Source organism: Coenobita brevimanus, chromosome 99 (assembly GCF_032717465.1).
Source record: "Coenobita brevimanus isolate Jiangsu-jjx chromosome 99, ASM3271746v2, whole genome shotgun sequence".
Lineage (NCBI taxonomy): Eukaryota > Metazoa > Arthropoda > Malacostraca > Decapoda > Coenobitidae > Coenobita > Coenobita brevimanus.
This window is the reverse complement of record NC_137052.1, coordinates 17,317,716-17,344,905: the sequence shown is the minus strand read 5'-3', so window position 1 is coordinate 17,344,905 and position 27,190 is coordinate 17,317,716. Positions and strand designations below refer to the sequence as shown.

Here is a 27,190-nt window from a genome sequence, read left to right as displayed (position 1 = left end):
ACTGCAGTGTTTGACGTTAAGTGAAGTGGTAACATTTGTGTGTGAAGTTCTGAAACTTAACTTGGAAATTATGTCTGGCAAGGATGCTACCCCCAGTGGAAAGTGTGTTGCTACTGAGGATGCTAAGGGCAAGGCCCCCCCCCCCTTTCTCTCTCTCTCTCTCAGGTTACATGGTCAAAGGCCTCCTTCACTATCCCCATTGGACCCATGTTATATCAACCTCTCTGTATGATAACTTGCTATGCGATGGGTTTTTACCTGATGTAACCCCATCACATAACAGAACCTGATATTCAGCTTGCGAGATTAACCCACTTCTGTCAGGTAAAAAACATACCAGTGATAGTAACCATTCCTGTATTACTCATACATACTGATACTTACGTGTATTAAATGAATATGATTTTTTAATACAGTAAATGAGGAAAAGGATCTTTCTTGCTGGAACATACCCTTCACTTAGTGATACTCATTCCTGTATTATAACTGTGCTTGCACATTGAATGGTAAAAGCAAACCAGTGGTAGTTTCGTTTTCATTGTTTTCATTTTTAAAGCCTCCAACATGCTTGCATGTGTCGGCCTTGGTCACCTAATGGCGGCTCTCCACGCTGCACGATCCATTGCAGCCTCCCTGTTCAGTCCCTTAACTCTGAGGTCACACTTAATGACCTCGTCCCATGTCTTTCTCAGTCTTCCCCTCATAACCCCACCCCCAATATTAACACTTCTCACCTTCTTCACCCAATTATCATCCCCCATCCTCTCCACATGTCCAAACCATCTCAATCTACCTCTCCTCATCACAAGACTAATACACTCCAGTCCCATCCTACCTCTCAACTCTTCCATCATAAACCCAGCCCCTACAGGCCCTGGACGCAGGGACGCACTGCACATCCACCCAATCATTGTCATTTCTGTACGTCTGAGCCTGCGAATATCTTCCTCCTTCACTGCCCAGGTCTCACTACCATACAGCATTACACTCCTAACACACGCTGCATACAAAGACCCCTTAGCACGTAGGGAGAGTCCTCTCAATGTCAGGAGAGGCAAGAGCTCCCTGAACTTCTAACCACTTCTCACCCTAGCCACAGAGCTAGCTCCAGCCCCACCTCCAGCACATAACATGTCTCCCAAATAACTCTTCCACACACTCAAGAGATTCACCAGCAAGTTCAATCCTTTCACGTCTGACAATCTCCACCTGCTCACCCCGACACACCGTACACATAAAATCAGCATTATCTCGCAGTCCACCTCTGATACCACTACATCTCTTATGCACCCATTTATCACAAACACCGCACAAGATGGAATTACTTCCCACGCCCTTGTGGCAAACTGCACATGGCCACTCTCCCTCGTCTTTGACAGTACCGTCACCAACCCTAGATATCATCACTTTTGTTTTATCTGCATTTACCCTTAAACCCTTTTGCCCATACCATCTCTCCACTTCCTAAACCTTTCCTCCGCCTCCCTTTCGTTCTCTGCAATCAACACCAAATCATCAGCATACAACTCCCACAGGAGCCCATTTCTAAAGTCACGTGAAATGGCTTCAGGTACCATGATAAACAACATGGGACTCAAGACTGACCCCTGATGCACACCAACATTCACGGAAAACTCATCACTCAAATCTCCATTCACTCCTACCTGGGTGTGAGCATCCACATACATAGCCATAACCACCCTAACCAGCCACTTCTCCAAGCCAAGCTTTCTCATTGCCCACTTCACCACCTCTCTAGGGACTCTGTCACAGGCCTTTTCCAAATCAACAAAAACAAAATAAAGATCCCTTCTCCTACCAATATATTTTTCCTGAAGCTGACGAACAATGAATATAGCATCAGTGGTCCCCCTACCTGGCATAAACCCAAACTGCATCTCATCAATATTCACTCTTTCTCTAATCATACCTTCTAAAACTCTCCATTACCTTCATTATCTGATCTAAAAGCTTTATACCCCTATAATTTCCTCTTTCCAGGGCATCACCCTTCCCTTTATACACATTTACAATTACACTCTTCAACCAAACATCTGGGACAACACACTCATAAATAATCCTATTTATCAGGTCAGTGACTAAACTCACCCCTATATCACCTGAGGCCTTCAACATTTTGGCAGTCAACCCAGACACACCTGCTGACTTCCCCACCCTCATCCTGCCTATTGCCTCACTCACAGTAGCAGTATCAATCAAAGGCCAAGGGCCAGACACTGGATCTACTGGCTCCAAACCTTCCCTGTCCCAGTCAAACTCCTCATTCAACAACCAGTTATAATGCTGTCTCCATGCATCTTTAATATCCTCACTGTTCACCACTACCCTTCCTTCATCATTCTTCACACACTGCTCACCTATAATATCCCGATTATCCCTCTTCACTTGACCTGCCACCCTAAATATCATATTTTTCCTTTCCCCATGATTTAGGTTATCAAGTAATAGTCTCTGTGACTCAGACTTTGCCCTGTATACCTCTCTTCTAGCCCTCCGCTTGGCAGCCAAATATTCCTCTTTGCAACCACCCTTCTTCCATTCCCGGAAAAGCTTTCTTTTCTCCTTAACTGCCGCTTCTACACCCTCATCCCACCACCAAGTTACTTTATGTCTTGGTGGTCCTTTTGTCCAACCGAATGTTAAATCAGTAACTCTCAAGAAATTGTTCTTGAGGGCTCTGTACTGTTCATTAACGCCTCTGTCTACAGCTCCCTGTTCAGCCACCACTCTCCTCAACTCGCTGTAGAAGGCATCCCTTACTACTTGGTTTTTCAGCTTCCATATTTTTCCTCCTAGGTACATAAGTCCTCTTTTTCATCACTTGTTCTTTAAGCACATCACAAATCAATAGTTTGTGCTGCTGCACACACTCCTCACTTCCTATAACTTTAACATCCCTCACTAACCTCCTATCGGCCCTCCTAACCAGAAAATAATCTATCTGACTGCTGTTTCCCTCAGACTCATATGTAATTGACCTACTGTCTCTTTTCCTAAAATATGTGTCGCACACAATCATGTCCGTTGCCTCCCCAAACTCGAGTATCTTTTCCCCTTCTGCATTCCTTAGACCATATGCACATCCCCCATGCAGTCCTTCATAATCTTGTGCTGCTTCACCTACATGACCATATAAGTCCCCTCCCAAAATCACTATCTCATCATCCCACATACCACCCACTACATGTATTAAATCATCCCAAAATCTATCTTTCTCTGCTTCATCCAATCCTGCCTGTGGAGCATATGCCGATATAATCGCAACTATCTTTCTACCCAACAGAATTTTCACTATCAATATCCTATCGCTTACTCTTAAAACATTCATAACATATTTCACCCATTTCTCCGCAACCGTCACACCAACACCTCCATATCCGTCTGTCCCCCCCTGCCAAAACAACTTATAGCAACAGTCCTTCCCAACAGTCTTTCTGGCTGATCCACCCCTGTACCGGACTTCCTGCAAACACGCCACATCCACCCACCTCCTACTGAATGCCTCAACGACTTCCCCTGCTCTTCCCCTCAAACTTCCCACATTCCATGAACCCACCCTCATCCCCATGGGTGATTTACTGTCCTCAGGCTTGCTTTGAAACTTATTTTGTTTTGTCATCTTCAATATTAATAAAGGAGGGACAGACATAGCACAGGTCCCACTCACTGCACAGTCCCAGGTCCAGGCAATGGATCTGGGACCCCTAGCCCATCAGCTTACCAGTGGCTGTGGTAGTGGCCTTGGTGCACCCTGCCAGGACAGCTGCAGGGACACCCTCCAAGCGCGCCTTGGCACTGCAACTATCCCGCCATTATACACCCACTGATAGGGCAGCCTCCTGGGGCGCTACTCCCAGGTTCAGGCCCCTCTCTTTTGGGCGGAAGTGGCAGCCTGGGAAGTGCAATGCCCTGTACCCTCTAGCACAGGCCCGAGCCCCATCTCGCCCTGGACCCACGATCTATGCCGGCGGAACCCCTGCCACGCCTCCCCCCAGAAGTCCGCCACTAGGTAGCGGGGGCAAAGTTTTCTCGCCGCATTCCCTTGCTGGCGCCAACCCCTGTAACGTAGTGGGATACGTTGTGTGAAATGTAAAGTGCCTGTGGTGTAGTGCATAGATAGTTAGAGGAAATGTTTGGGAGAATATGGTGGTCTACTCTCCATGTTACTGTCACACTGAAAAGGTCAGCAAAGGGGGATGGTTAGATAGCTAGTGAAACAGGAGCTCCAGCTCTCCCTATCACCAGCATTCCCATTCCCCTCGGGAGTACTACCCTGTTCGGCCGTGCTACGCCCTCCTCCTCACCAAGGAAAAAAAAAACGCCACCACATTATACAAACAATATATATGTTCAGTGATACACAGGCCCTGCTTGGGCCTCTAACCTCACTAAAACACACTACAACACTACAGACCATACAGAACAAGCCCTAAAAATAATCATGGGCTGGACAGCTATTGCACCCACAGACCACCTACACCAAGAAACCAGAGTCCTCAGAGTCAAGGATCATCAAGACATGAGAGGCACACAAATTCTCCCCACAGCCTCCACAAACCCGCACTATCCACTACACTACATGGCAGCATATCCACACACACCAAGGAACATCAAAACAACACCCTGCACACAATATCATACACAAATACTCTCATCTCTCCCCCCTCGCCCGCCTCAAACCGGCTTCCAGAAGCATATTCACCCTCACATCACTCGCCGCTCGAGTCAGTCATTTAAAGACAACACACAGCTGCATGCACGGCCTCCTGATATCCACCATATCTCCCTCGTAAGAACAGGGTCCACCTGGCAAGGCTGAGATGTGAGCATCATCCAACCCTCTTGAGTTATCAGAAGAGGCTTGATGACTCCGTTGCAGATGCATGTCAACGATACAACACAACATCCCATACTGTTAAGCACGTTACAGAAGACTGCATTACACACAATCACCTGTGCCAGCAACACAACATACACTTCATGAGAGCTCTGTAGGAAAGCCTGGTCTCGGCCGTGGCCTTCCTTGTGGACTCGGGGTTGTTTGGCCAGACTGCCTAGAGAATAACTACTTCTGCAACTAAGGAGACTAATTCCTTTGCCATATCTGTGTGCATTGAACTTCATAAAGTGTAGTATTCAAGTTGTGAAGTGGGCCAGTTTCATCAGGTATAAACAGGCTGACTATACAGTGTCCAGCAGATTGTTTGTAGTAGTAGTAGTAGTAGTTGTTCCCTAGGCAGTCTGGCCGAACAGCCCCGAGTTCCTTAGGAAGGCTATGGCTGAGACCGGTCTTTCCCACAAAGCTCTCAAAGAGTGTATGTTGTGTTGTTGGCATAGGTGATTGTGTGCTATGCAGTCTTCCATAATGTGCTTAACCCGCCCCATCCCGACGTTTTTGGACCTTTTTTTTTTTTTGGCTCAAACATCCGCTTTTGGTGAGAAATATTGAAAATTCATAGAGAAATCGCTCACCTGAGGTTTAAAATACGCAATTTAGGCACAAGTACTTCCTTACCTGACTGGGTTTTCTAACAGGCTGGCACCAAAGAAAACGAGTTCTATGGGAGGGTAACTATTTTATCCACTCATAAACAGTATTTATTTATTTACTTGGTACGAATTTATATGTAGTACAAGAGTATATTGGTTTTCAAACAGTAATATAGGCATTATAAGCATTGTTTCACTCACTAACTCATCACCATTCATGACCTTTTTTTTCCCACATTACCTGATCGTCATTTCTGACTGTTTTTTCCTCTAATGCTGTGTAAACTTTGTCCCCCACATTGTCATCGATTGGGGAATCACTCTGGCCCTGAATGTCTTTATTGGCCAGGTCACTGGTAACAGGTGAATTGCTGAGACAATGGCGTGCGGGGGGGGGGGAGAGATTATGCGGTGTAAGGCATTGTTCCTGCTTGGCATCTTCTAGAGGAATAGAGGAAGGTGTCCCGTGTATACATGCCAAAAATCACTCGCGAAATCACTCGCGAAAATTGAAAATTGTGCAAATTAGGGACCTTGCAATGTTGCCGCGTTAATTCATGTCGCCGGGACGGCGCGGGTTAATAGTATGGGGTGCTGTGTTGCATCCTGGACAGGCATCAGCGATGGAGTCATCCAGCCTCTTCTGGTAGCTTAAGAGGGCTGGATGGTGCCCACATCTCAGCCTGGCCAGGTGGACCCTGTCCTCACGAGGGAGATAGGATTCAGAAGGGTGGATGTCAGGAGGCCGTGCATGCAGCTGTGTGTTGTCTTTAAGTGACTGAATGGAGCGGCGAGTGATCTGAGCGTGGATATGCTTCTGGAAGCTGGTCTGAGCTGGGCGAGGGGGGAGAGATGACAGTATTTGTGTATGGTATCGTGTGCTGGGTGTTGTTTTGATGTTCCTTGGTGTGGGTGGATGTGCTGCCATGTACTGTAGTGGATGTTGTGGGTTTGTGGAGGCTGCAGCAAGAAACTGGGTGCCTCTCATGTCTAGGTGATCCTTGACTTTGAGGACTTTGGTTTCTTGATGTAGGTGGTCTGTGGGTGTAGTAGCTGTGCAGCCTGTGATTATTTTTAGGGCCTTGTTCTGTATGGTCTGTAGAGTGTTGTAGTGTGTTTTGGTGAGGTTAGAAGCCCAGGCACTGAACGTATGTATTGTTTGTATACTGTGGTGGTAGTTTCTTTGTTGTTTCCAAATGTTGTATGGGCAAGTGACCTCAAAGCACTGAGTCTTGGTGTTATTTTTAATGTTTGTGATGTGTTGTTTAAATGACATTGATGTATTGTATTTTACACCAAGGATTTGGGGGGGGAGGGTAGGGGAGTGTTGTTTATGGTGAGGTGTGGGAGGTGACTGTGTTCTGCTGTCCAGTTTGTGAGAAGAGTCACTGTAGATTTGGCTGGGGCTATTTTGAGCCTGTTTGTGGTGAACCATTCATGTAGTGTGTTGAGGTAAGGTTGAATGATGTGTGCAGCTGTGTTTGCATTTTGGTGTGTACATGTAAGTGTTATATCATCTGTGATCAGTGGTGCTACTTTCTTGATCCGTGCCATTGCTGTCATCACTTGTCATTAGGATCACAGGGACTATTACTATTCCCACCAACACCATTACAGTAAAGCCTTAATTCTTAATGCTATGCATGTAATCTCTTTATTCTAACCTGGCCCAGAGTTTTGTTCTTTTGAAGCTTATCTCATGCACCTCAGTGACAGAGTAAGACAGTACTTCAGCTCAACATCCTTTACATAGCACACCTTCATGACCAGCATCATAATATAATCTTGATTCTTATATTACAACTTGGTATTCATGAGGAAGAGATGACAATTTTAGGCCAAGTTGAGTAGAAAGTGTAGTACCCTGCTCTAACATCATAGTCTATCTATCTATCTATTGCCAGACGCCTCAATCCCGTTTGGGGTGGCCACAAACAAATCACCTCCAAGTCGCCCTGTCCCCCGCCATTTCACTGCCCTGCTCCCAACTCACACCCCCCTCTCTCATATACCTCTCCACCCCATCCCTCCATCTAATCCTCGGCCTCCCCCTCCCTCTTCTCCCCTCCACCTCACTCACATACACTCTCTTCGTCAGTCTTTCACCCTCCATCCTCTTCACATGGCCAAACCACCTCAGTGTGTTCCTCATAATGCTTCCTATCACATCCACATCAACACCACAACGCTCCTTTATACCCTCATTCGTCAGCCTTTCTCTCCATGTGACTCCACAGGCTCCTCTTAAATAACTCATTTCCACTGCTCTCACTCTTGACTTGTGTCCTTCCAACAACGTCCAAGCTTCGCTTCCGTACGTTAGAGTTGGTATCACAATACTGTCATGTAGTAACTTTTTCACTTCCATGCTCACTTCCCTGTTTCTTATCACTGCTTTCAAAGAACCAGCAACCTTTCTTCCCTGCTATACCCTTTCAAGCACTTCACCCTCCAAACCTCCATCCTTACTCATCACACTACCCAAGTACTTAAACTTACTCACATTTTCCAATTCCTCACCATCCAACCACGCTGTACATTCACTGACTTCACCTCTCTCAGAGACCATCGCTTTACTCTTCCCTACATTCACCTTTAGATTCCGTTTCTTACACACACTCCCAAACTCATCCACCAAGCCTTGCAGCTCCCCTTCGTCTTCACTCATCAACACAGTATCATCTGCAAACAACAATACAGGGAGTTTCCAAACACTATCCTCTCTCACCAGGGCCACTGCAACATCCACTACCCTACCTTGTACCTATTTTATTACCCCATCCATGTACAGATTGAACAACCATGGAGACATGACACATCCCTGTTTCAACCCAACTTTCAAAGAGAAAAATTTACTTAGTTCACCATCCACACACACTGCAGCCTTCACACCATCGTACATACTCTTCACAGCATTCAACAACTTCCCATCTACTCCATATATTCTTAACACTTTCCACAATCCTTGTCTATCCACCCTGTCATATGCTTTCTCCAAATCATAGTACAGATTGTAATTACTCTGCATGTATACATGCTGAATTAAGTCTCATTACTTCCCATTATAATAATCTTTGTTTTAAGTTTTATATTGTACTGTAATTCATACACACGTTTTTTTAAAATATTATGTTCACTAAGTGTATGACATAACAGTTTGATTTTATTGGATAGCAGGTAACTTCATTGTCTGTTCATTGTGTCTGGTGCATGCTAGTGTGAGAGTATGGTACTGTAATTTGTCACAACAATACAGATGTGTGCCTAATGACTACTGTGGTAAGTGAAAATCACTAAGTGAAGGGAATGTTCTTGCATGAAAGATCTTTTTCCTCACTTACTGTATTAAAAAATCATATTCATTAATACACGTAAGTATCAGTATATATTTGAGTTCATTTTGTGTATTTGTATGTTCTGGTAATAATTATTAAATAGCATAAGCTGTTAAAAAAGTGTTACCTAATGAGATAAGTACTTGTGTGAGTAGTTATATAGTCTTAACTCGTTACACACCCAGACTGCTAAGACTGCTTATTACTGAACAGTTGTGTTATATTAAAAGTATTCCCCTGTTGATCAAGAGCTTTATGATGAAAAACCTTCTAAGGATAAGCATGTTAACTAAGGAGCTACTTTACTTACGACTGTGAACTGTTGCAGGTGGGAGAAAGACGGAAACATCTCACGTGAATGTTGGGCGAAAGCTGGAGAGCAGGGCCTACTGGGTACAGACACACCTGCTGAACATGGGGGTATTGGTGGTGACTTTAAAGATGCAGCCGTCATCATGGAAGAACAGTAAGTTTGTACAGCAAGCCCTTGTTATATGAGACATTGATAAAAGTTTGGATGAACACACCACCCAGGCTGAAATGCAATTTTTGTATCAGTAGAGGATGGAAGTAATGCGAGTATAAGTGGCTGGGGAATGGCTGGGAGAAGGAGGGAGGTGAGAAGACAGGAAGAAATCAGTAGGATAGAAGTTGTGGAAACAATGAAGAAAGTTAAATCGGGGAAAGCCCCAGGAATTGATGGAGTGTGTGGTGAAATGCTGAAGCATGGGGGAGAGATAGTAGTAGAATGGATGTGGAAGATGTGCAGATTGGCCTGGGAGGAAGGTAGAGTCCCGGAGGATTGGAAGTCAGGTATAATTATTCCCTTGTACAAAGGAAAAGGGGAAAAAGAAGTGTGTGGTAATCATAGGGGCATTTGTCTTCTTAGTATAATAGGAAAAGTGTATGGTAGGATACTTATAGACAGAGTTAGAGAAAGAACAGAGAAATTAGTTGGAGAAGAACAGGGAGGCTTTAGGAAGGGAAGAGGTTGTGTAGATCAGATATTCATTCTTAGATCTTTAGTGGAAAAGTTTCTAGAGAAGGGAAAGAAGTTGTATGCGGCTTTCATGGATTTGGAGAAAGCATATGACAAGGTGGATAGACAAGGATTGTGGAAAGTGTTAAGAATATATGGAGTAGATGGGAAGTTGTTGAATGCTGTGAAGAGTATGTACGATGGTGCGAAGGCTGCAGTGCGTGTGGATGGTGACCTAAGTGAATTTTTCTCTTTGAAAGTTGGTTTGAAACAGGGATGTGTCATGTCTCCATGGTTGTTCAATCTGTACATGGATGGGGTAATAAAAGAGGTACAAGGTAGGGTAGTGGATGTTGGAGTGGCCCTGGTGAGAGAGGATAGTGTTTGGAAACTCCCTGTACTGTTGTTTGCAGATGATACTGTGTTGTTGAGTGAAGACGAAGGGGAGCTGCAAGGCTTGGTGGATGAGTTTGAGAGAGTGTGTAAGAAACGGAATCTAAAGGTGAATGTAGGGAAGAGTAAAGTGATGGTCTTTGAGAGAGGTGAAGTCAGTGAATGTACAGCGAGGTTGGATGGTGAGGAATTGGAAAATGTGAGTACGTTTAAGTACTTGGGTAGTGTGATGAGTAAGGATGGAGGTTTGGAGGGTGAAGTGCTTGAAAGGGTACAGCAGGGAAGAAAGGTTGCTGGTTCTTTGAAAGCAGTGATAAGAAACAGGGAAGTGAGCATGGAAGTGAAAAAGTTAATACATGACAGTATTGTGATACCAACTCTAACGTACGGAAGTGAAGCTTGGACATTGTTGGAAGGACACAAGTCAAGAGTGAGAGCAGTGGAAATGAGTTATTTAAGAGGAGCCTGTGGAGTCACATGGAGAGAAAGGCTGACGAATGAGGGTATAAAGGAGCGTTGTGGTGTGGATGTGGATGTGATAGGAAGCGTTATGAGGAACACACTGAGGTGGTTTGGCCATGTGGAGAGGATGGAGGGTGAAAGACTGACGAAGAGATTGTATGTGAGTGAGGTGGAGGGGGGAAGAGGGAGGGGGAGGTCGAGGATGAGGTGGAGGGATGGGGTGGAGAGGTATATGAGAGAGGTGGGTGTGAGTTGGGAGCAGGGCAGTGAAATGGCAGGGGACAGGGGGACTTGGAGGCGATTTGTTTGTGGCCACCCCAAACGGGATTGAGGCGTCTGGCAATAGATAGATAGATAGATTATCTATGACTTCTGCTCCATTTTTTAGGAAGGTTTGCCTTTGCCTTACTTTCAGTCTTTGAAGTAAATGAGATCCAGAATTCATGGACTTTGAATACACAAGCTTTATGCAACATCATTGTCATTGTCATCGTCATAATCGTCGTTGTCATGGATATCTATACATATGACTTATGGTAATGATATTTTTCCAGAGTTTTGACAAATCAATCCAGTTTTCCAAAAAAAAACCCTGATCCTGACCATTTTGGAATTTGGGAATTGCATTGTATATAAAATCTCGCAAACATACTCACACATCCATCCATCATCCAAACGTGTATTGCCCATCTGGAGCATAGGGTTTTGGGGCTAGGATACACAGTTCAGATGTTTAAAGCAAGAGAAACCAGTTGCTCCTCATGTAGCAGCATTATGTGAGTACAGTTATAAACTAAGAAATTACCCTTTTAAGCCACACTTGGTTGAAACACCTTAACTCACTAGACCACCAAGCATTTAAAAACTGTGAGGGCAAATGTGGCTGATGTGCAGATGGGTCTCGTTATACAGTTGTTCACTATGCAATAAATCGCCATAAACAATGAACAAAATGTTTGACCCATTTTCAGTTGTAGGTGGGTAGGTAGAAAGATAAATAATTTTGTTTCAGGTTGTTGTATATAAGATGCTCAGTACGTGGCTTTTCATTGTACACATTATTTGTTTTGTGTCCATTATTACTATGATCTTTTGATGTCTGTCAGGTCGTATGTAAACTGCAGTGGTCCTGGGTTTGCACTGCATTCCCAGATTGTGATGCCATACATAAGCCACTATGGATCACAGGAGCAGATTGACAAGTTCATCCCGGACATGGTGGCTGGACGCAAGATTGGAGCCATTGCCATGACTGAGCCTGGTGCTGGCAGGTACAGTACGAATATTTAAAATTTTAGCTGATTCAACTCGAGGCCACAAATTCCAAGACCGACAGCTTGCTTATATGCATTCTTTTCATGTGGCTTTACCATCACTGTATTTCATTGATCAGTTCAGCAGTGCCACATTTCATGCTTATAGCCCATTCTTAAAGTCCATGATACAGTAGTTGGTAGTAATGCAGTTTCTCTATGTAGTGCCATCTGGTTCCTCCTTAAGTACAACACTGAGTGACAAGCCTAATGGTTTCCTGTATCCAAGAAACCATTTACAATGCTGGGTGGTAACAGAGAGACCAGTGTACTGTATTTTTGTTGCCTTCCCGCAGTGATTTACAAGGTGTGCGTACATCAGCGAGGAAGGATGGAGACGACTGGATTCTCAATGGGTCAAAGACATTCATCACCAATGGTTACATGAGTGACGTCGCTATTGTTGTGACTGTGACCAACCCTGATGCAAAGACGAGGGCCCATGGTATCTCCCTCTTCTTGGTGGAGGAGGGCATGCCAGGCTTCAGGAAGGGACGCAAGTTAGAGAAAATGGGCATGAAGGCACAGGTTTGTTGATGCCTCTCTGTAACTCATGTAGTTTCCTATGATTGACTCCTGGTGATGTAGTGGGTTAAGGCAGTCCAGTGAGGTGTGGGCCATAAGGGTTTACATCCATGGGGTGGCTGTAATATACTGGGATGTTTGGATATATTGTTCACATAATGCTTAGCTTCAGGAAGGGGATAGAAGATGGGTATGGAGGCACACGTATATTTCTTTTTATGTTATTCTGATGAAAATAGCAGGCATACAAATAAAGTAGAAATTAATGAAGAATTTTTAAAACTTTTCATAAACTTTAACCCTTAAACCACAGGCTTGTTTTGCTTTGACTTGCGGCTCCCGCGGGCATATTTGCGCTTCGACAGACTCTCTAAAATATTTACCAAAAATCAGTTATTAGTCCTAGAATATTAAACTCACATATGCTTATGGCACATACCTTCAGCTTTCTCCTGGGGTGTTTGTTTAGCCTTCGTCGAGTACCGTAGGACTTGTGGAGACCTCTGAAGTTGGGTAACGAAGTCTCCACTTGACACTTCCTGACAACTCGTTATATGACTACCACAGCCTGATATTATCACTAGAAACACTATTCTATGATTCTCAAATAGTTTGGAATCCACACTCCAAAAAAAAAAAAACACTGAAAGCAATGAAAATTACGAGGGCGTATGACCATCCCACTTCCGATCGTTCGCCGCTGGTGGTGTCATTTATTATTCATAAAAACACTCACTGTTTATATTTCTGTTACTATATAACACTTATATATATCTACAGTCTTTATCCATAAGTCTCCTTCAGTAACAGTAGTTTATTGTCACTGTAGGGATTCAATTTCTTTCAGTAAAATACGTAGCATTCACTTTCTCGTCCTGTATACTAGCATTGAGAGTGAATGTCACTTTCACCTTCACTTTCATAACTCATAGTATTCATACATGCTAGAGTGAAACTTTCACTTTCATTACTCCTAGTATATATACTCGTATTCTTATAATACTACCCATTTACGTTTCTATTTATGTTCTTTATTTTATTTGCAGTACCCTCGCGTCCAACACGGTAATATTGTCATGCATGGGTCATGTGTTGGACCAAAAACGTGTTGGACTAACAATAGAGCTTATGGGGAAAAATGAATTATGTCAGCAACCCTAGGAAAAGTCACCCTAAATACCTACCATATATCTATACATATATTGGTACTATTATAATTATAATAAATGGTACTGTGCTATGAATGATAACTAACCTTTTAGGATAATGTTGGTGGGCTTGCTGGGAATGGAAGGTGGTATCCAAGGCTGTAGGTAGTCCTACTGGGTCCCCGGAGGATGGCTGCTGGCGTCACTAGCGGGTAATGGCTGTTGCTCCTCCTCAACCTCCCTCATAAATCCTTCGAAATCACACTCAGAATCACTATCTTCGTCCACAGCCATGGAAGGTCCTGCTTCTGCCTGTCCTAGCACTCTGTAATTCTCGGCAAACATGCTTCTCACACTGTTGCCGGAGCCCCGTCTCGTGACTGTGGAAAGTGATCGCTGTCGCTGACTCGGTATAGAATAAGGAGAAGCAACTTTGTTTATAAACTGGTACACGCGCCGATGAGAAGGGTTTCAAAACGATTGATATTTATTCTAAAATATTAATATGTATTCAGTGTCAGGCTAAATGTTCAATGCTGTAGTACGATACATTCTCTGTCGAGTCGCCTGGGTTTTGGTCACACTGTTTTGCCCGTCGTATCCTCAGCAGAAATCCATCCAGATAAATTCCAAATGCCTGTGGTATCATCGGCAATTTTACCACGTTACCGTTACGATTTACCATCGTATCCTTGGCAAACCTGGTATGAAGTGCCATGTGATAGCCTTCGGCTGCCAGGATCTTGTCTTGGTTTTTTATTATGGTCCTCACGTTGGCTTCATTCATGTCGTAGGCCTTGGCAGTGTCAACTTTCCTCTCCCCTTTCTTCTTCCTCTCGATGCTTTCTAGCTTGGTGGCCTGAGGGAGGTGCCGACGCTTCTTGGGGTTCTCAGAAGGCTTCCTAGGTATCGTGAGCAGGGTAAAATGCAGTAACAAGGGCAGAAAATGCAGCAAGAAAAAAGCACCTTCCAATGAGAATTATGCGACTGAGTGGCGCTGTGGCGGGAGAAATTTAAACAAAACATCACGTGACAGCAGAAGTGTTTTTAATTGGGCGGCATCATGATCACGTCACGATAGCGGGCGGGGAAGGCTACTTGATCAGAAAATTTCATTGGCTATCATCATCATGGGAATGTCCAGTATGACCGTGTTGGACCGGGGGTGATCGTCCTAGAGGGGAACTCTGCGGATTTCGCCCACTTCTCGGAGCTCTGTGCGTGTTATGCTAACACACTCATGTTGCAGTAATTAAATCGTATTAAATAATACTAATTATTTGCTCTCCGTGCTGGACTAACGCGTGTTGGACACGAGGGTACTGTAGATTATTTACATTTCTATTTTATTTACACTGTGTTATGCACTGTCACTTGAAGTAACTTATAAAACTATTTTCCACTGTTCGCCTATATTTACATTCATTGCTTTCACTTGCTGTTTACACATTATTTACAATTCCACTTGCACTGTTTTACTCAACAGAAAGATCATAGTCACTCTTTTTCAATTGTCAGTCCTTTACCTCTTTCCACACGAGGTTTAGTAGGGGGTAAAGGTCACAGGGCCCTTTGCATGGGGCTAAAAAGCGGTGGAAGCTAGCAGGAGCGAATCCGACATACTTTCACCTTGAAAGATGACAGTGAACTGATAGTGGTAGCCTCCTGCCGCCTGGCTAGGGTGAGTGCAATACTACCAACTTCAGCCTTGTGAGACCTGCTAATATATAGCAATGAAATGATTGGCAGGAAACCAAGACAATACATAATAAATTAGGTAGTCCCAGGTGAATGTAAATATCACTTAGGCTTCTCCCTTCCTTTCTTATATATATATTTATTACGAAAATAGATTATACGGCATATTTCAAGGGGAAATAAACAGCGAAAATTAGCGAACGAGTGCACGTGAGGTGTTGTTAGGTGATAATTAGCCAATTGTAGGTGTATGGCACTCTCACTTACCTTATTTCTTGTATATATTTTATCGTATAAGAATAGGGCATAGGGCTTATTTCAATGGATGAAATCAGTGAAAAATTCCAGGGAAGATTTACTTAGCGTAGCACGGCCGGGCAGGCGAGAGGATAGGGTAATGGAGGGGAGGTAGGGAGGGGAGTCAAGAACTGGGAGAAATGGCAAAATTGTCAACAATGGATGGGAGTACAGATGAGATTAGGAGTGCTGACTAGTGTTGGACATTGGCAGTACTGATAGATGATACAAGCCACCACTTGAAAGCCCGGGCGAATTCAAAATAACACAGAATCATGAAAGTGACGCCCCGCGGTATGATCCCTTGCTCCCAGGCGTCACGAAAGTGACGCCCCACGGTTAAGGGGTTAAAAATGTAGTTTCTTCAACTTTAATGGAAAACAGTATCTATCTATCTATCTGTTGCCAGATGCCTTAATCCCACACAGGGGGGCCACAAACAAATCGCCTCCACGTCGCCCTGTCCCCCGCCATTTCACTGTCCGGCTCCTAGCTCACACTCCCGTCCCTCATATACCTTTCCACTCCATCCCTTCATCTCATCCTTGGCCTCCCCCTCCCTCTCTCCCCCTCCACCTCATTCTCATACAGTCTCATCAGTTTCTCACCCTCCATCCTCTCCACATGGCCAAACCTCCTCAGTGTGTTTCTCCTAACACTTTCTATCACATCCACATCCACACCACAACGCTCCTTCACATCCTCATGTGTCAGTCTGTCTCTCCATGTGACTCCACATGCTTCTCTCAAATAACTCATTTCCATTGCTCTCATTCTTGACTTGTGTCCCTCCAACAAGGTCCAAGCTTCACTTTCATACATTAGAGTTGGTATCACAATGCTGTCATGTAATAACTTTTTCACTTCCATGCTCACTTCCCTGTTTCTTATCACTGCGTCCATGGAACCATGAACCTTTCTTCCTTGTTGTACCCTTTCAAGCACTTCATCCTCCAAACTTCCATCCTTACTCATCACACTCCCCAAGTACTTAAACATATTTACATATAAACATGTCATATAATGAAGTCTGATGAATTTCTGCTTTTTTCCCCCCCCCCCCCACCCCAAAAAAAAAAAAAAAAAAAAAAATAGATTCACCAGATATGAAGAACTTTCTGCATTATGTGACTGAAACTAAATAAAATTACTATGTTACAGGACACTGCAGAGCTGTTCTTTGAGGATGTTCGTCTTCCACCATCTGCTCTGCTGGGAAAGGAGAACCATGGCTTTTATTACCTGATGAATGAATTGCCACAAGTAAGGGAAGATTACCTCATAAAATAATAATAGAAGGAATCACTGAAGTTCATATATATATATATATATATATATATATATATATACAGAGAGAGAGAAAGTAGTAAGTGGATGACAGACATTGACCTGGAAGGTATAGGTATAATGGAACTGTGTGAGTTATGGCTACAAGATTGGTAAATATACTCTGTTCATTTTAACCTGGTGTGAAATTGCCATATCACCATCTTGAACGCTGTAACAAGAGATTAATGCAAATATATGATGCTAGTCATGAAGAAGTGCTATGAAACGGAAGTAGATCCAAAGTATAGTCTTATTCTGCCATTGAGCTTTGGAACATATGCAGCAGAAGGACCTAAATGTGTACCAAGTTAAGATGGATGAATAATAGCCATGTAATTATTCACTTTTAGTTTACCTGGGAAATATAACAGAAAGGCTGGATTTGTGTTGTACCAGGGATTTACTTAGTGCTGGTGACCATCTTCCACTCACTTTATGCAGTGCTTCCTATTTCTTCCTTCCCCTTCCTCATTCTTTCTTCATGTCTGCTCTCCTCTTCCATCTTCTTGCTTTCCTTCCAGTCACTTTTCTTTCCACCTCATGTGGCTCTAGAGTGAGTGACATGCCCAATGGTTTCCTGTAACCCAAGAAATGGTTTCCTGTAACCCAGGAAACCATTTACAGTGGTGGATGGTAACCCTATAACCAAATTATATGGTGACGTGGAACTTGCTATGGTACCCCTGTTAAGTGAGTGGAGAGACACAGGTGCAGTGTCCATGCAGGAACCAAACCTCCACACTATTCCCTTTGATGTGTTGTGGTGAGGTGCAGTCACCCACAAGGGAACATTGGTTCACTGCCTGGGACAACTCTGCAGGGGCAGTTGCTTGCCTGTGGTTGATGGGTCTGCTCTGCCAGACAGACTGGGGTTGAGCAACAACAACAATTAGAATAGAATTAGGATTTGGTTAATGAGATTATGAGTGACTAGGGGGTTGACTTAGGGGAAGAAAATTGTTTGACACTACCCAGAATTAAATACTTAATTGATGTCCTTTAATACAGAGTTGTAACCCTTGGAACTTAACCCTTTTAACTTGACGATAGCTGGATAAGGATACCCTCGTGTGTTGGTTGATGTAGCTGGGCAGCATTACTTCATCTATCCATCCATCATCCAATCCTACGTTGCCCCATGAGGAGCATAGAAGCCCGGGGGTAGGCAGTTGATCCTGACATTTAAGATGAGAGTGACCAGCCTCACTCATCCGTGAGTGGCATTACGTGAGCAATCAACCCCAATCACCCCTTGGATATAAATCTTCACCAGTTCAATCCGATTGAAGCACAATAATTACCCACTAAACCACCAGGTGCCAAAATTTGGTTATATGGTTACCACCCAGCATAGTAAATGGTTTCCTGGTGTACAGGAAACCATTTGGCTTGTCACTCAGTGTAGAGTCACCCACAGGCAGAAGGAAGAGGAAAGAATGAAGGAATGAAAGACAGAAGAGGGAGTGTAAAGTCACCCATAGGCAGAAGGAAGAGGGAAGAATTGCTGCTTAGAAGGAAATGCACCAGCTTCCCTCTCAGTCCCATAAAAGAGGGTTGGTGGACTGCCAAAGGAGAGCAACATAAGTCTACAGTCCACCAGATTCATATCCAGAGGAGCCGTGGGTTACAGCATAATGATGACTTTCACTTATTTTCTTGATAGTGCCACATGATTGTATTCAGCTTAGGATTAAATCCCTCTTAGCAAGGAACAGTTGACTGTTAAATTGCCTTTTACATTTCGTGGTAGATGAGAAAAATGGGATTTGAGGAGTGTTGTCTGTATTGTTTATTTTGAGTAATCCATTTTACTTGGTGATTAGTGGATTGACTGACTGGTACATGTATGACAAGTGCATCTTTAAAAAATACCAAGAAATTACATCCGTATCGTTAGGGTTTGTGAGATGGAGCCATGATTCCACAGGTTTGAATGGTATGTGTATGATTGTGTGGTTCATTTCACAGGGCATGATGTTATCTGTTCTCCAGCTCTTGTATTTTTTTTATCCTTGTTTCTGAATCCTACTCACCCCTTCTTTAGGGTGGATAAAAGGGTCAAGATGATGATGATTGAAATAATATGTTACTTTTCATGCTGTCTCTTTCTGTTTATGGATCCATCTCAACCCATCTTTTGATGAAAAAAAAAAAAAAAAAAAAATTAGAATAATGATGGTGGTGGTGGCAAGAAAGGTCAGGATGATAACGATGAGGATGATTTAACAAAGCAATCTCCCCTCAGGAACGACTTCTGATCGGCATTATGTCGTGTGCCAATTGTGAGTGGCAGTTTGAGGAAACCCGGCAGTATCTTCGCAACAGAAAGGCATTTGGCAAGACTCTAGCAAACCTACAGGTACAGTTTCATTCCCTAATGTGTTATTATTCTTCAGTAAAATGCATCCATGAAGAAAAATACCAGAAAGAAGACTGTACATGTGTTTACTGTAGACTTCTGAGGTACAGCCAGTTTCATTCCCATGTACAGTAATGTCTATTTTTCTTGTAGTGAGCTGCATCTATTGGGGGGGGGGGGTGGAGTGCCAGTGGTTTTGCCTGTTGGATGTGGTCAGGTTTCCATGGATTTGAATGTTGTGTGAATAGTGTTTTGCCTATATCATTGGGCATGCTGTTGATAATTCATTTTCGTTTTCGTTTTTAAAGGCTCCAACATGCTTGCATGTGTTGGCCTTGGTCACCTAATGACGGCTCTCCACGCTGCACGATCCATTGCAGCCTCCCTGTTCAGTCCCTTAACCCTAAGGTCACACTTAATGACCTCGTCCCATGTCTTTCCCGTTCTACCCCTCATAACCCCACCTCCAATATTAACACTTCTCACCTTCCTCACCCAATTATCATCCCCCATCCTCTCCACATGTCCAAACCACCTCAGTCTACCTCTCCTCATCACAACACCAATACACTCCAGTCCCATCCTACCTCTCAACTCTTCCATTGTAAACCCAGCCCCACCAGGCCTTGGACGCAGGGACGCACTGCACATCCACCTAATCATTGTCATTTCTGTACGTCTGAGCCGGCGAATATCTTCCTCCTTCACTGCCCAGATCTCACTGCCATACAGCATTACACTCCTAACACATGCTGCATACAAAGACCCCTAAGCACGTAGGGAGAGCCCTCTCAATGTCAGGAGAGGGAAGAGCTCCCTGAACTTCTTCCAACCACTTCTCACCCTAGCCACAGAGCTAGCTCCAGCCCCACCTCCAGCACACAACATGTCTCCCAAATAACAAAACTCTTCCACACACTCAGGAGATTCACCAACAAGTTCAATCCTTTCACGTCTGACAATCTCCACCTGCTCACCCCGGCACGCCGTACACATAAAATCAGCATTATCTCGCAGTCTACCTCTGATACCACTACATCTCTTATGCACCCATTTATCACACACACTGCACAAGATGGAATTCCTTCCTACGCCCTTGTGGCAAACTGCACATGGCCACTCTCCCTCGTCTTTGACAGTACCGCCACCAACCCTAGATATCATCACTTTTGTTTTATCTGCATTTACCCTTAAACCCTTTTGCCCCATACCATCTCTCCACTTCCTAAACCTTTTCTCCGCCTCCCTTTCATTCTCTGCAATCAACACCAAATCATCAGCATACAACAACTCCCACGGGAGTCCGTTTCTAAAGTCACGTGAAATGGCTTAAAGTACCATGATAAACAACATGGGACTCAAGACTGACCCCTGATGCACACCAACATTCACGGAAAACTCATCACTCAAATCTCCATTCACTCTCACCTGGGTGTGAGCACCCACATACATAGCCATAACCACCCTAACCAGCCACTCCTCCAAGCCAAGCTTTCTCATTGCCCACTTCACCACCTTTCTAGGGACTCTTGTCACAGGCCTTTTCCAAATCAACAAAAACAAAATAAAGATCCCTTCTCCTACCAATATATTTTTCCTGAAGCTGTCAAACAATGAATATGGCATCAGTGGTCCCCCTACCTGGCATGAACCCAAACTGCATCTCATCAGTATTCACTCTTTCTCTAATCATACCTTCTAAAACTCTCTCCATTACCTTCATTATCTGATCTAAAAGCTTTATACCCCTATAATTTCCTCTTTCCAGGGCATCACCCTTCCCTTTATACACATTTACAATTACACTCTTCAGCCAATCATCTGGGACAACACACTCATAAATAATCTTATTTATCAGGTCAGTGACTAAACTCACCCCTATATCGCCTGAGGCCTTCAACATTTCGGCAGTCAACCCAGACACACCTGCTGCCTTCCCCACCTTCATCCTGCCTATTGCCTCACTCACAGTAGCAGTATCAATCAAAGGCCAAGGGCCAGACACTGGATCTGCTGGCTCCAAACCTTCCCTGTCCCAGTCAAACTCCTCATTCAACAACTGGTTATAATGCTCTCTCCATGCATCTTTAATATCCTCACTGTTCACCACTACCCTTCCTTCATCATTCTTCACACACTGCTCACCTATAATATCCCGATTACCCCTCTTCACCTGACCTGCCACCCTAAATATATTTTTCCTTTCCCCATGATTTAGGTTATCAAGTACAGTAATTGTCTCTGTGACTCAGACTTTGCCCTGTATACCTCTCTTCTAGCCTTACGCTTGGCAGCCAAATATTCCTCTTTGCTACCACCCTTCTTCCATTCCCAGAAAAGCCTTCTTTTCTCCTTAATTGCAGCTTCTACACCCTCATCCCACCACCAAGTTACTTTATGTCTTGGTGGTCCTCTTGTCCAGCCGCATGTTACATCAGTAACTCTCAAGAAATTGTTCTTGAGGGCTCTGTACTGTTCATTAACGCCTCTGTCTACAGCTCCCTGTTCAGCCACCACTCTCCTCAACTCGCTGTAGAAGGCATCCCTAACTACTTGGTTTTTCAGCTTCCATATTTTCCTCCTAGGTACATAAGTCCTCTTTTTCATCACTTGTTCTTTAAGCACCATATCACAAATCAATAGTTTGTGCTGCTGCACACACTCCTCACTTCCTATAACTTTAACATCCCTCACTAACCTCCTATCGGCCCTCCTAACCAGAAAATAATCTATCTGACTGCTATTTCCCCCAGACTCATACGTAACTAACCTACTGTCTCTTTTCCTAAAATATGTGTTGCACACAATCATGTCCGTTGCCTCCCCAAACTCGAGTATCTTTTCCCCTTCTGCATTCCTTAGACCAAACGCACATCCCCCATGCACTCCTTCATAACCTTGTGCTGCTTCTCCTACATGACCATTTAAGTCCCCTCCCAAAATCACTATCTCATCATCCCACATACCACCCACTACACATATTAAATCATCCCAAAATCTATCTTTCTCTGCTTCATCCAATCCTGCCTGTGGAGCATATGCCAATATAATTGCAGCTATCTTTCTTCCCAACAGAATTTTCACTACCAATATCCTATCGCTTACTCTCAAAACATTCATAACATATTCCACCCATTTCTCCGCAACCATCACACCAACACCTCCATATCCGTCTGTCCCCCCCTGCCAAAACAACTTATAGCAACAGTCCTTCCCAACAATCTTTCTGGCTGATCCACCCCTGTACCGGACTTCCTGCAAACACGCCACATCCACCCACCTCCTACTGAATGCCTCAACGACTTCCCCTGCTCTTCCCCTCAAACTTCCCACATTCCATGAACCCACCCTCATCCCCATGGGTGATTTACTGTCCTCAGGCTTGCTTTGAAACTTATTTTGTTTTGTCATCTTCAGTATTAATAAAGGGGGACAGACACAGCACAGGTCCCACTCACTGCACAGTCCCAGGTCCAGGCAATGGATAATTCTTCCATATATATATATATATATATGGAGCCTCTGTGGTACAGTGGTAAAGTGTGCGTTTTCGTACATTGAAGAACAAGGGTTCACGCCTCACCAGGGTAATAAACTTTGGGAGCGTTCTTCAGGCCACGTACTGCATTGGCGGACACAAGGGGTGCTGTGGTTGAATCAGTGTCGCATACTATAAAGTATGCTTGCACCCAGTCGGCTTGCACGGGCCGATTGCACTTGGTTCACAGACTACACACACATCCAAAGTCACTCCAACACTGCTATTACACTTACAAGCACTTCTCACCCTACATACAATCTCTACTATGGTCGTACCATTCTAAAGTGGTGGTTTGGGTGGGACACCAACCTCTGTACAGTGTTGCCACGAGTTCCATACCCACTATGTGAACGGCTCTGATATATATATGTAATAGGCATCACAATAAGATAAACACTTAAGAATATAATGGTAACGTGTGTATTATAATATATGAAAGAACAGTAAACTTATTATGCATAAAATATTTATACGTCAATACAGAAACGTGGCATAATTATTTTACAGTGTTGCTTAAGAAAAAGGAGTCACTTTTATTGGCTGTTACCGTATTTCTGGGGTGGGTAATAATGTCACAATTATGATCATAAGATAATGTGCAGGAATATAAGAAAAAATATGCCAATTTCTTAGTAAAAAAAATATATACATTAAAACCCTCGTGAGCGGCAACACTCACACACACCCAGCCCGACCTGGCCAGAGCTTCCTCTATCTCTTTCATTTGTGTCCTTGACTCAGACGAGATGGCAGCTCAGCCAGCTCACTACTCACATCTACAAGACTTTTACCTCCTGGGTGGTGTGGAAATAAAGTCATATTTACAATATGTACATTATAACGTAAAAGAAAATAACCAAAGTGTATCCTAAAATACAACAGACGAGAGAGAGGGGGGGGGAAGGCAGACCAGGGACAGTGTTGAGTGCAGCTGAGTGAGAGATGGAGGAAGGGAGGGAACGAAGGAGGGAGAGAGTGATTGAATGAAAACAAATCATGGCGCCACAACAACGATGTCATCTGGCGCCATATGTAAAACAGTAATATTTTTAAACATAATTAGATATAATAAAAACAAAATAAAGAAATGAAAGCACAAGTTTGTCACTCATAAAAGAAACAAAATTCCCAAGGGTGATGCTCATCTCCCCCAGGAGAGAGAGAGAGAGAAGGCAGGCAAGGGGCAGTGTTGAGTGCATTGTCAAGCTGAGGGAAAGATGAAGGGAGGGAAGGAAGGAGGGCAAGAATTATTGAATGAAAACAAATCAAGGTGCCTCAACACCGAGGTCGTCTGGCGCCATATGTAAAACAATAATATAATAAAAAACAAAATAAAGAAATGAAAGCACAAGTTTATAAGACAAAAGAAACAAAATTCCATAGGGTGATTCACATCGACCCCCAGGAGAGAGAGAGAGAGAGAGGCATCGCGAGTATGGAAAACGTGGCAACACTGTACAGAGGTTGGTGCCCCACCCAAACCGCCACTTTAGAATGGTACGACCATAGACAGCCTAAGCCACTTGGTAGAGATACATTGGCTGTATCGGGATACACTTCAGTTGGGATAGACCAGTCCTGCAGTGGACACACAAACGGCTGATGAGATGACATATACAGTATATATATATACCAGTACATATACTGTATATATATATATATATATATACATATATATACATATATATATATATATATATATATATACATATATATACATATATATATATATCCATCCGTCCATCATCCGATCCTACGTTGCCCCATGAGCAGCATAGGAGCCCAGGGCAAGGTAAGTTGGTCCTGACATTTAAGATGAGAGTGACGAGCCTCACCCATCCTTGAGTGGCATTATGTGAGCAATCAACCCCAACCATCCCTTGGTTAAAAACCCTTACCGGCTTAATCCGACTGGAGCACCATAATTACCCACTAGACCACCAGGCGCCAAAATCTGGTTATATGGTTATCACCCAGCGTAGTAAATCGTTTCCTGGTGTACAGAAAACCATTTGGCTTGTCACTTAGTGCAGAGTCACCCACAGGCAGAAGGAAGAGGAAAGAATGAAGGAAAGAAAGACAGAAGAGGGAGTGTAAAGTCACTTGTAGGTACAAGGACAAGGAAAGAATGAAGGAAAGAAAGACTGAAGAGGATAGAAGGAAAGAAGGATGGAGGGGAGGAAATGGCAGACACCCGAGAGCAGCACTACATTAAGTGAGTAGATGGTGAGTGCCCCCACCTACCACACTATATATATATCGGATGGCAGGCAAAGTCGTCATACTGACGTTAGAGGTTGACAAACGCATGATGACACAGATCGTCATTGGTATGTCTATGGATTGATTGATCGTGTGTTGAGTGTGTTGTCCCAGATGATTGGCTGAAGAGTGTAATTGTAAATGTGTATAAAGGGAAGGGTGATGCCCTGGAAAGAGGAAATTACAGAGGTATAAAGCTTTTAGATCAGATAATGAAGGTAATGGAGAGAGTCTTAGAAGGTATGATTAGAGAAAGAGTGAGTGTTGATGAGATGCAGTTTGGGTTTATGCCAGGTAGGGGGACCACTGATGCCATATTCATTGTTCGACAGCTTCAGGAAAAATCTATCGGTAAGAAAAGGGATCTGTATTTTGTTTTTGTTGATTTGGAGAAGGCCTTTGACAGAGTCCCTAGAGAGGTGGTGAAGTGGGCAATGAGAAAGCTTGGCTTGGAGGAGTGGCTGGTTAGAGTGGTTATGGCTATGTATGTGGGTGCTCGCACCCAGATAAGAGTGAATGGAGATTTGAGTGATGAGTTTTCCGTGAACTTTGGTGTGCATCAGGGGTCAGTTTTGAGTCTGATGTTGTTTATCATGGTACTTTAAGCCCTCTCACGTGACTTCAGAAATGGTCTTCCATGGGAGATGTTGTATGCTGATGATTTGGTGTTGATTGCAGAGAATGAAAGGGAGGCGGAGGAAAGATTTAGGAAGTGGAGAGATGTTATGGGGCACAAAGGCTTAAGGGTAAATGCAGATAAAACAAAAGTGATGATATCTAGGGTTGGTGGTGGTATTGTCAAAGACGAGGGAGAGTGGCCATGTGCAGTTTGCCACAAGGGTGTGGGAAGTAATTCCATCTTGTGCAGTGTTTGTGATAAATGGATGCACAAGAGATGCAGTGGTATCAGAGGTAGCCTGTGAGATAATACTGATTTTATGTGTACGACGTGCCGGGGTGAGCAGGTGGAGATTGTCAGGCGTGAAAGGATTGAACTTGCTGGTGGAAGAGTTTTGTTATTTGGGAGACATGTTGTGTGCTTGAGGTGGGGCTGGAGCTAGCTCTGTGGCTAGGGTGAGAAGTACAGTAATCACTCCAATATCCGACGTAATAGAGCCATAGGTAGGTCCGGATATTGGTTCTGTCCGGATATTGGGCCCCAGCTTATGGACTTGTACTTATGGACCCTAACTCAGAGAAACACCTATACAACTCCCTCTGGACCTGCATAACACCTATTTAAGACCCAAATCACACCAATAAGACACATAAATGACTGAAATAAATGCAAAAGAAACATAAAATGAGGGTTTAGAAGTATGTTCATACATTAATAAACATTCTGGTACTTATGGACCTTAACCTAGCCTAACTCAGAAAAACACATTCCTACTGCACATGCATAGCTACTAACACCCTTTTCACACCAATAAAGGACATTAAAGAGTGAAATGAGGTAAGTATAGTATGGAAAAATGTACAATATGAAACATTCTGGCTACGTACAGCAAGTCCCTGGCCACCTCAATGAATAACCGCCTTCTCTCGGACTCTGACAGTAAGAACGATTTCCTGAAGCACTTGCAGTACAATGTTCCTGAAGTCTTGCACTGAACTTAGTCAATAACACACAGAAGTCTGTTCTCTTCACAGTGTGCACTTTTGTCTAAATAATGCTCCATTGTAACTTACTAAGTGTTGCACTTTAACTTTTCCCATTCATATAATTTTCCGAAGCCAAAACAAACAAGTCTGTTTATGTTAAATTTTGTTTCTATTGAGTCTTTTCTCTCACAACTTTAAATCCTTAACACAACACACTGTTTTTTTCACTGCACAACACTCTGAATTCCCGTGTGGTCAAGTGGAGAAGTTCTTGCTGTTTATTCACTGTCAGAGTCCGAGAGTATCACCGGCAGGCGACCTAGGGGTGCATCGCTGGGTCGTGGTGATGGCGTACCCACTGCAGACGACTCTGAAGACAGCCACAAACTCACGTCGAGCGGTGACTCCACCGTGGCTGATGTGCTGGGCTGTG

General features: G+C 43.7%; 1 protein-coding gene across 1 annotated transcript in view; it reads left to right on the top strand.

The window, feature by feature from the left end:
* LOC145414385 (long-chain specific acyl-CoA dehydrogenase, mitochondrial-like) overlaps positions 1-27,190 on the top strand; it is a 54,017-nt gene that overhangs the window by 12,114 nt on the left and 14,713 nt on the right. The window contains exons 3-7 of the mRNA XM_080283923.1: positions 9,175-9,312; positions 11,787-11,951; positions 12,290-12,521; positions 16,823-16,924; positions 19,236-19,349. Coding sequence (XP_080140049.1) covers positions 9,175-9,312; positions 11,787-11,951; positions 12,290-12,521; positions 16,823-16,924; positions 19,236-19,349 — 751 coding nt within the window. The remainder of the gene's footprint in view (positions 1-9,174; positions 9,313-11,786; positions 11,952-12,289; positions 12,522-16,822; positions 16,925-19,235; positions 19,350-27,190) is intronic.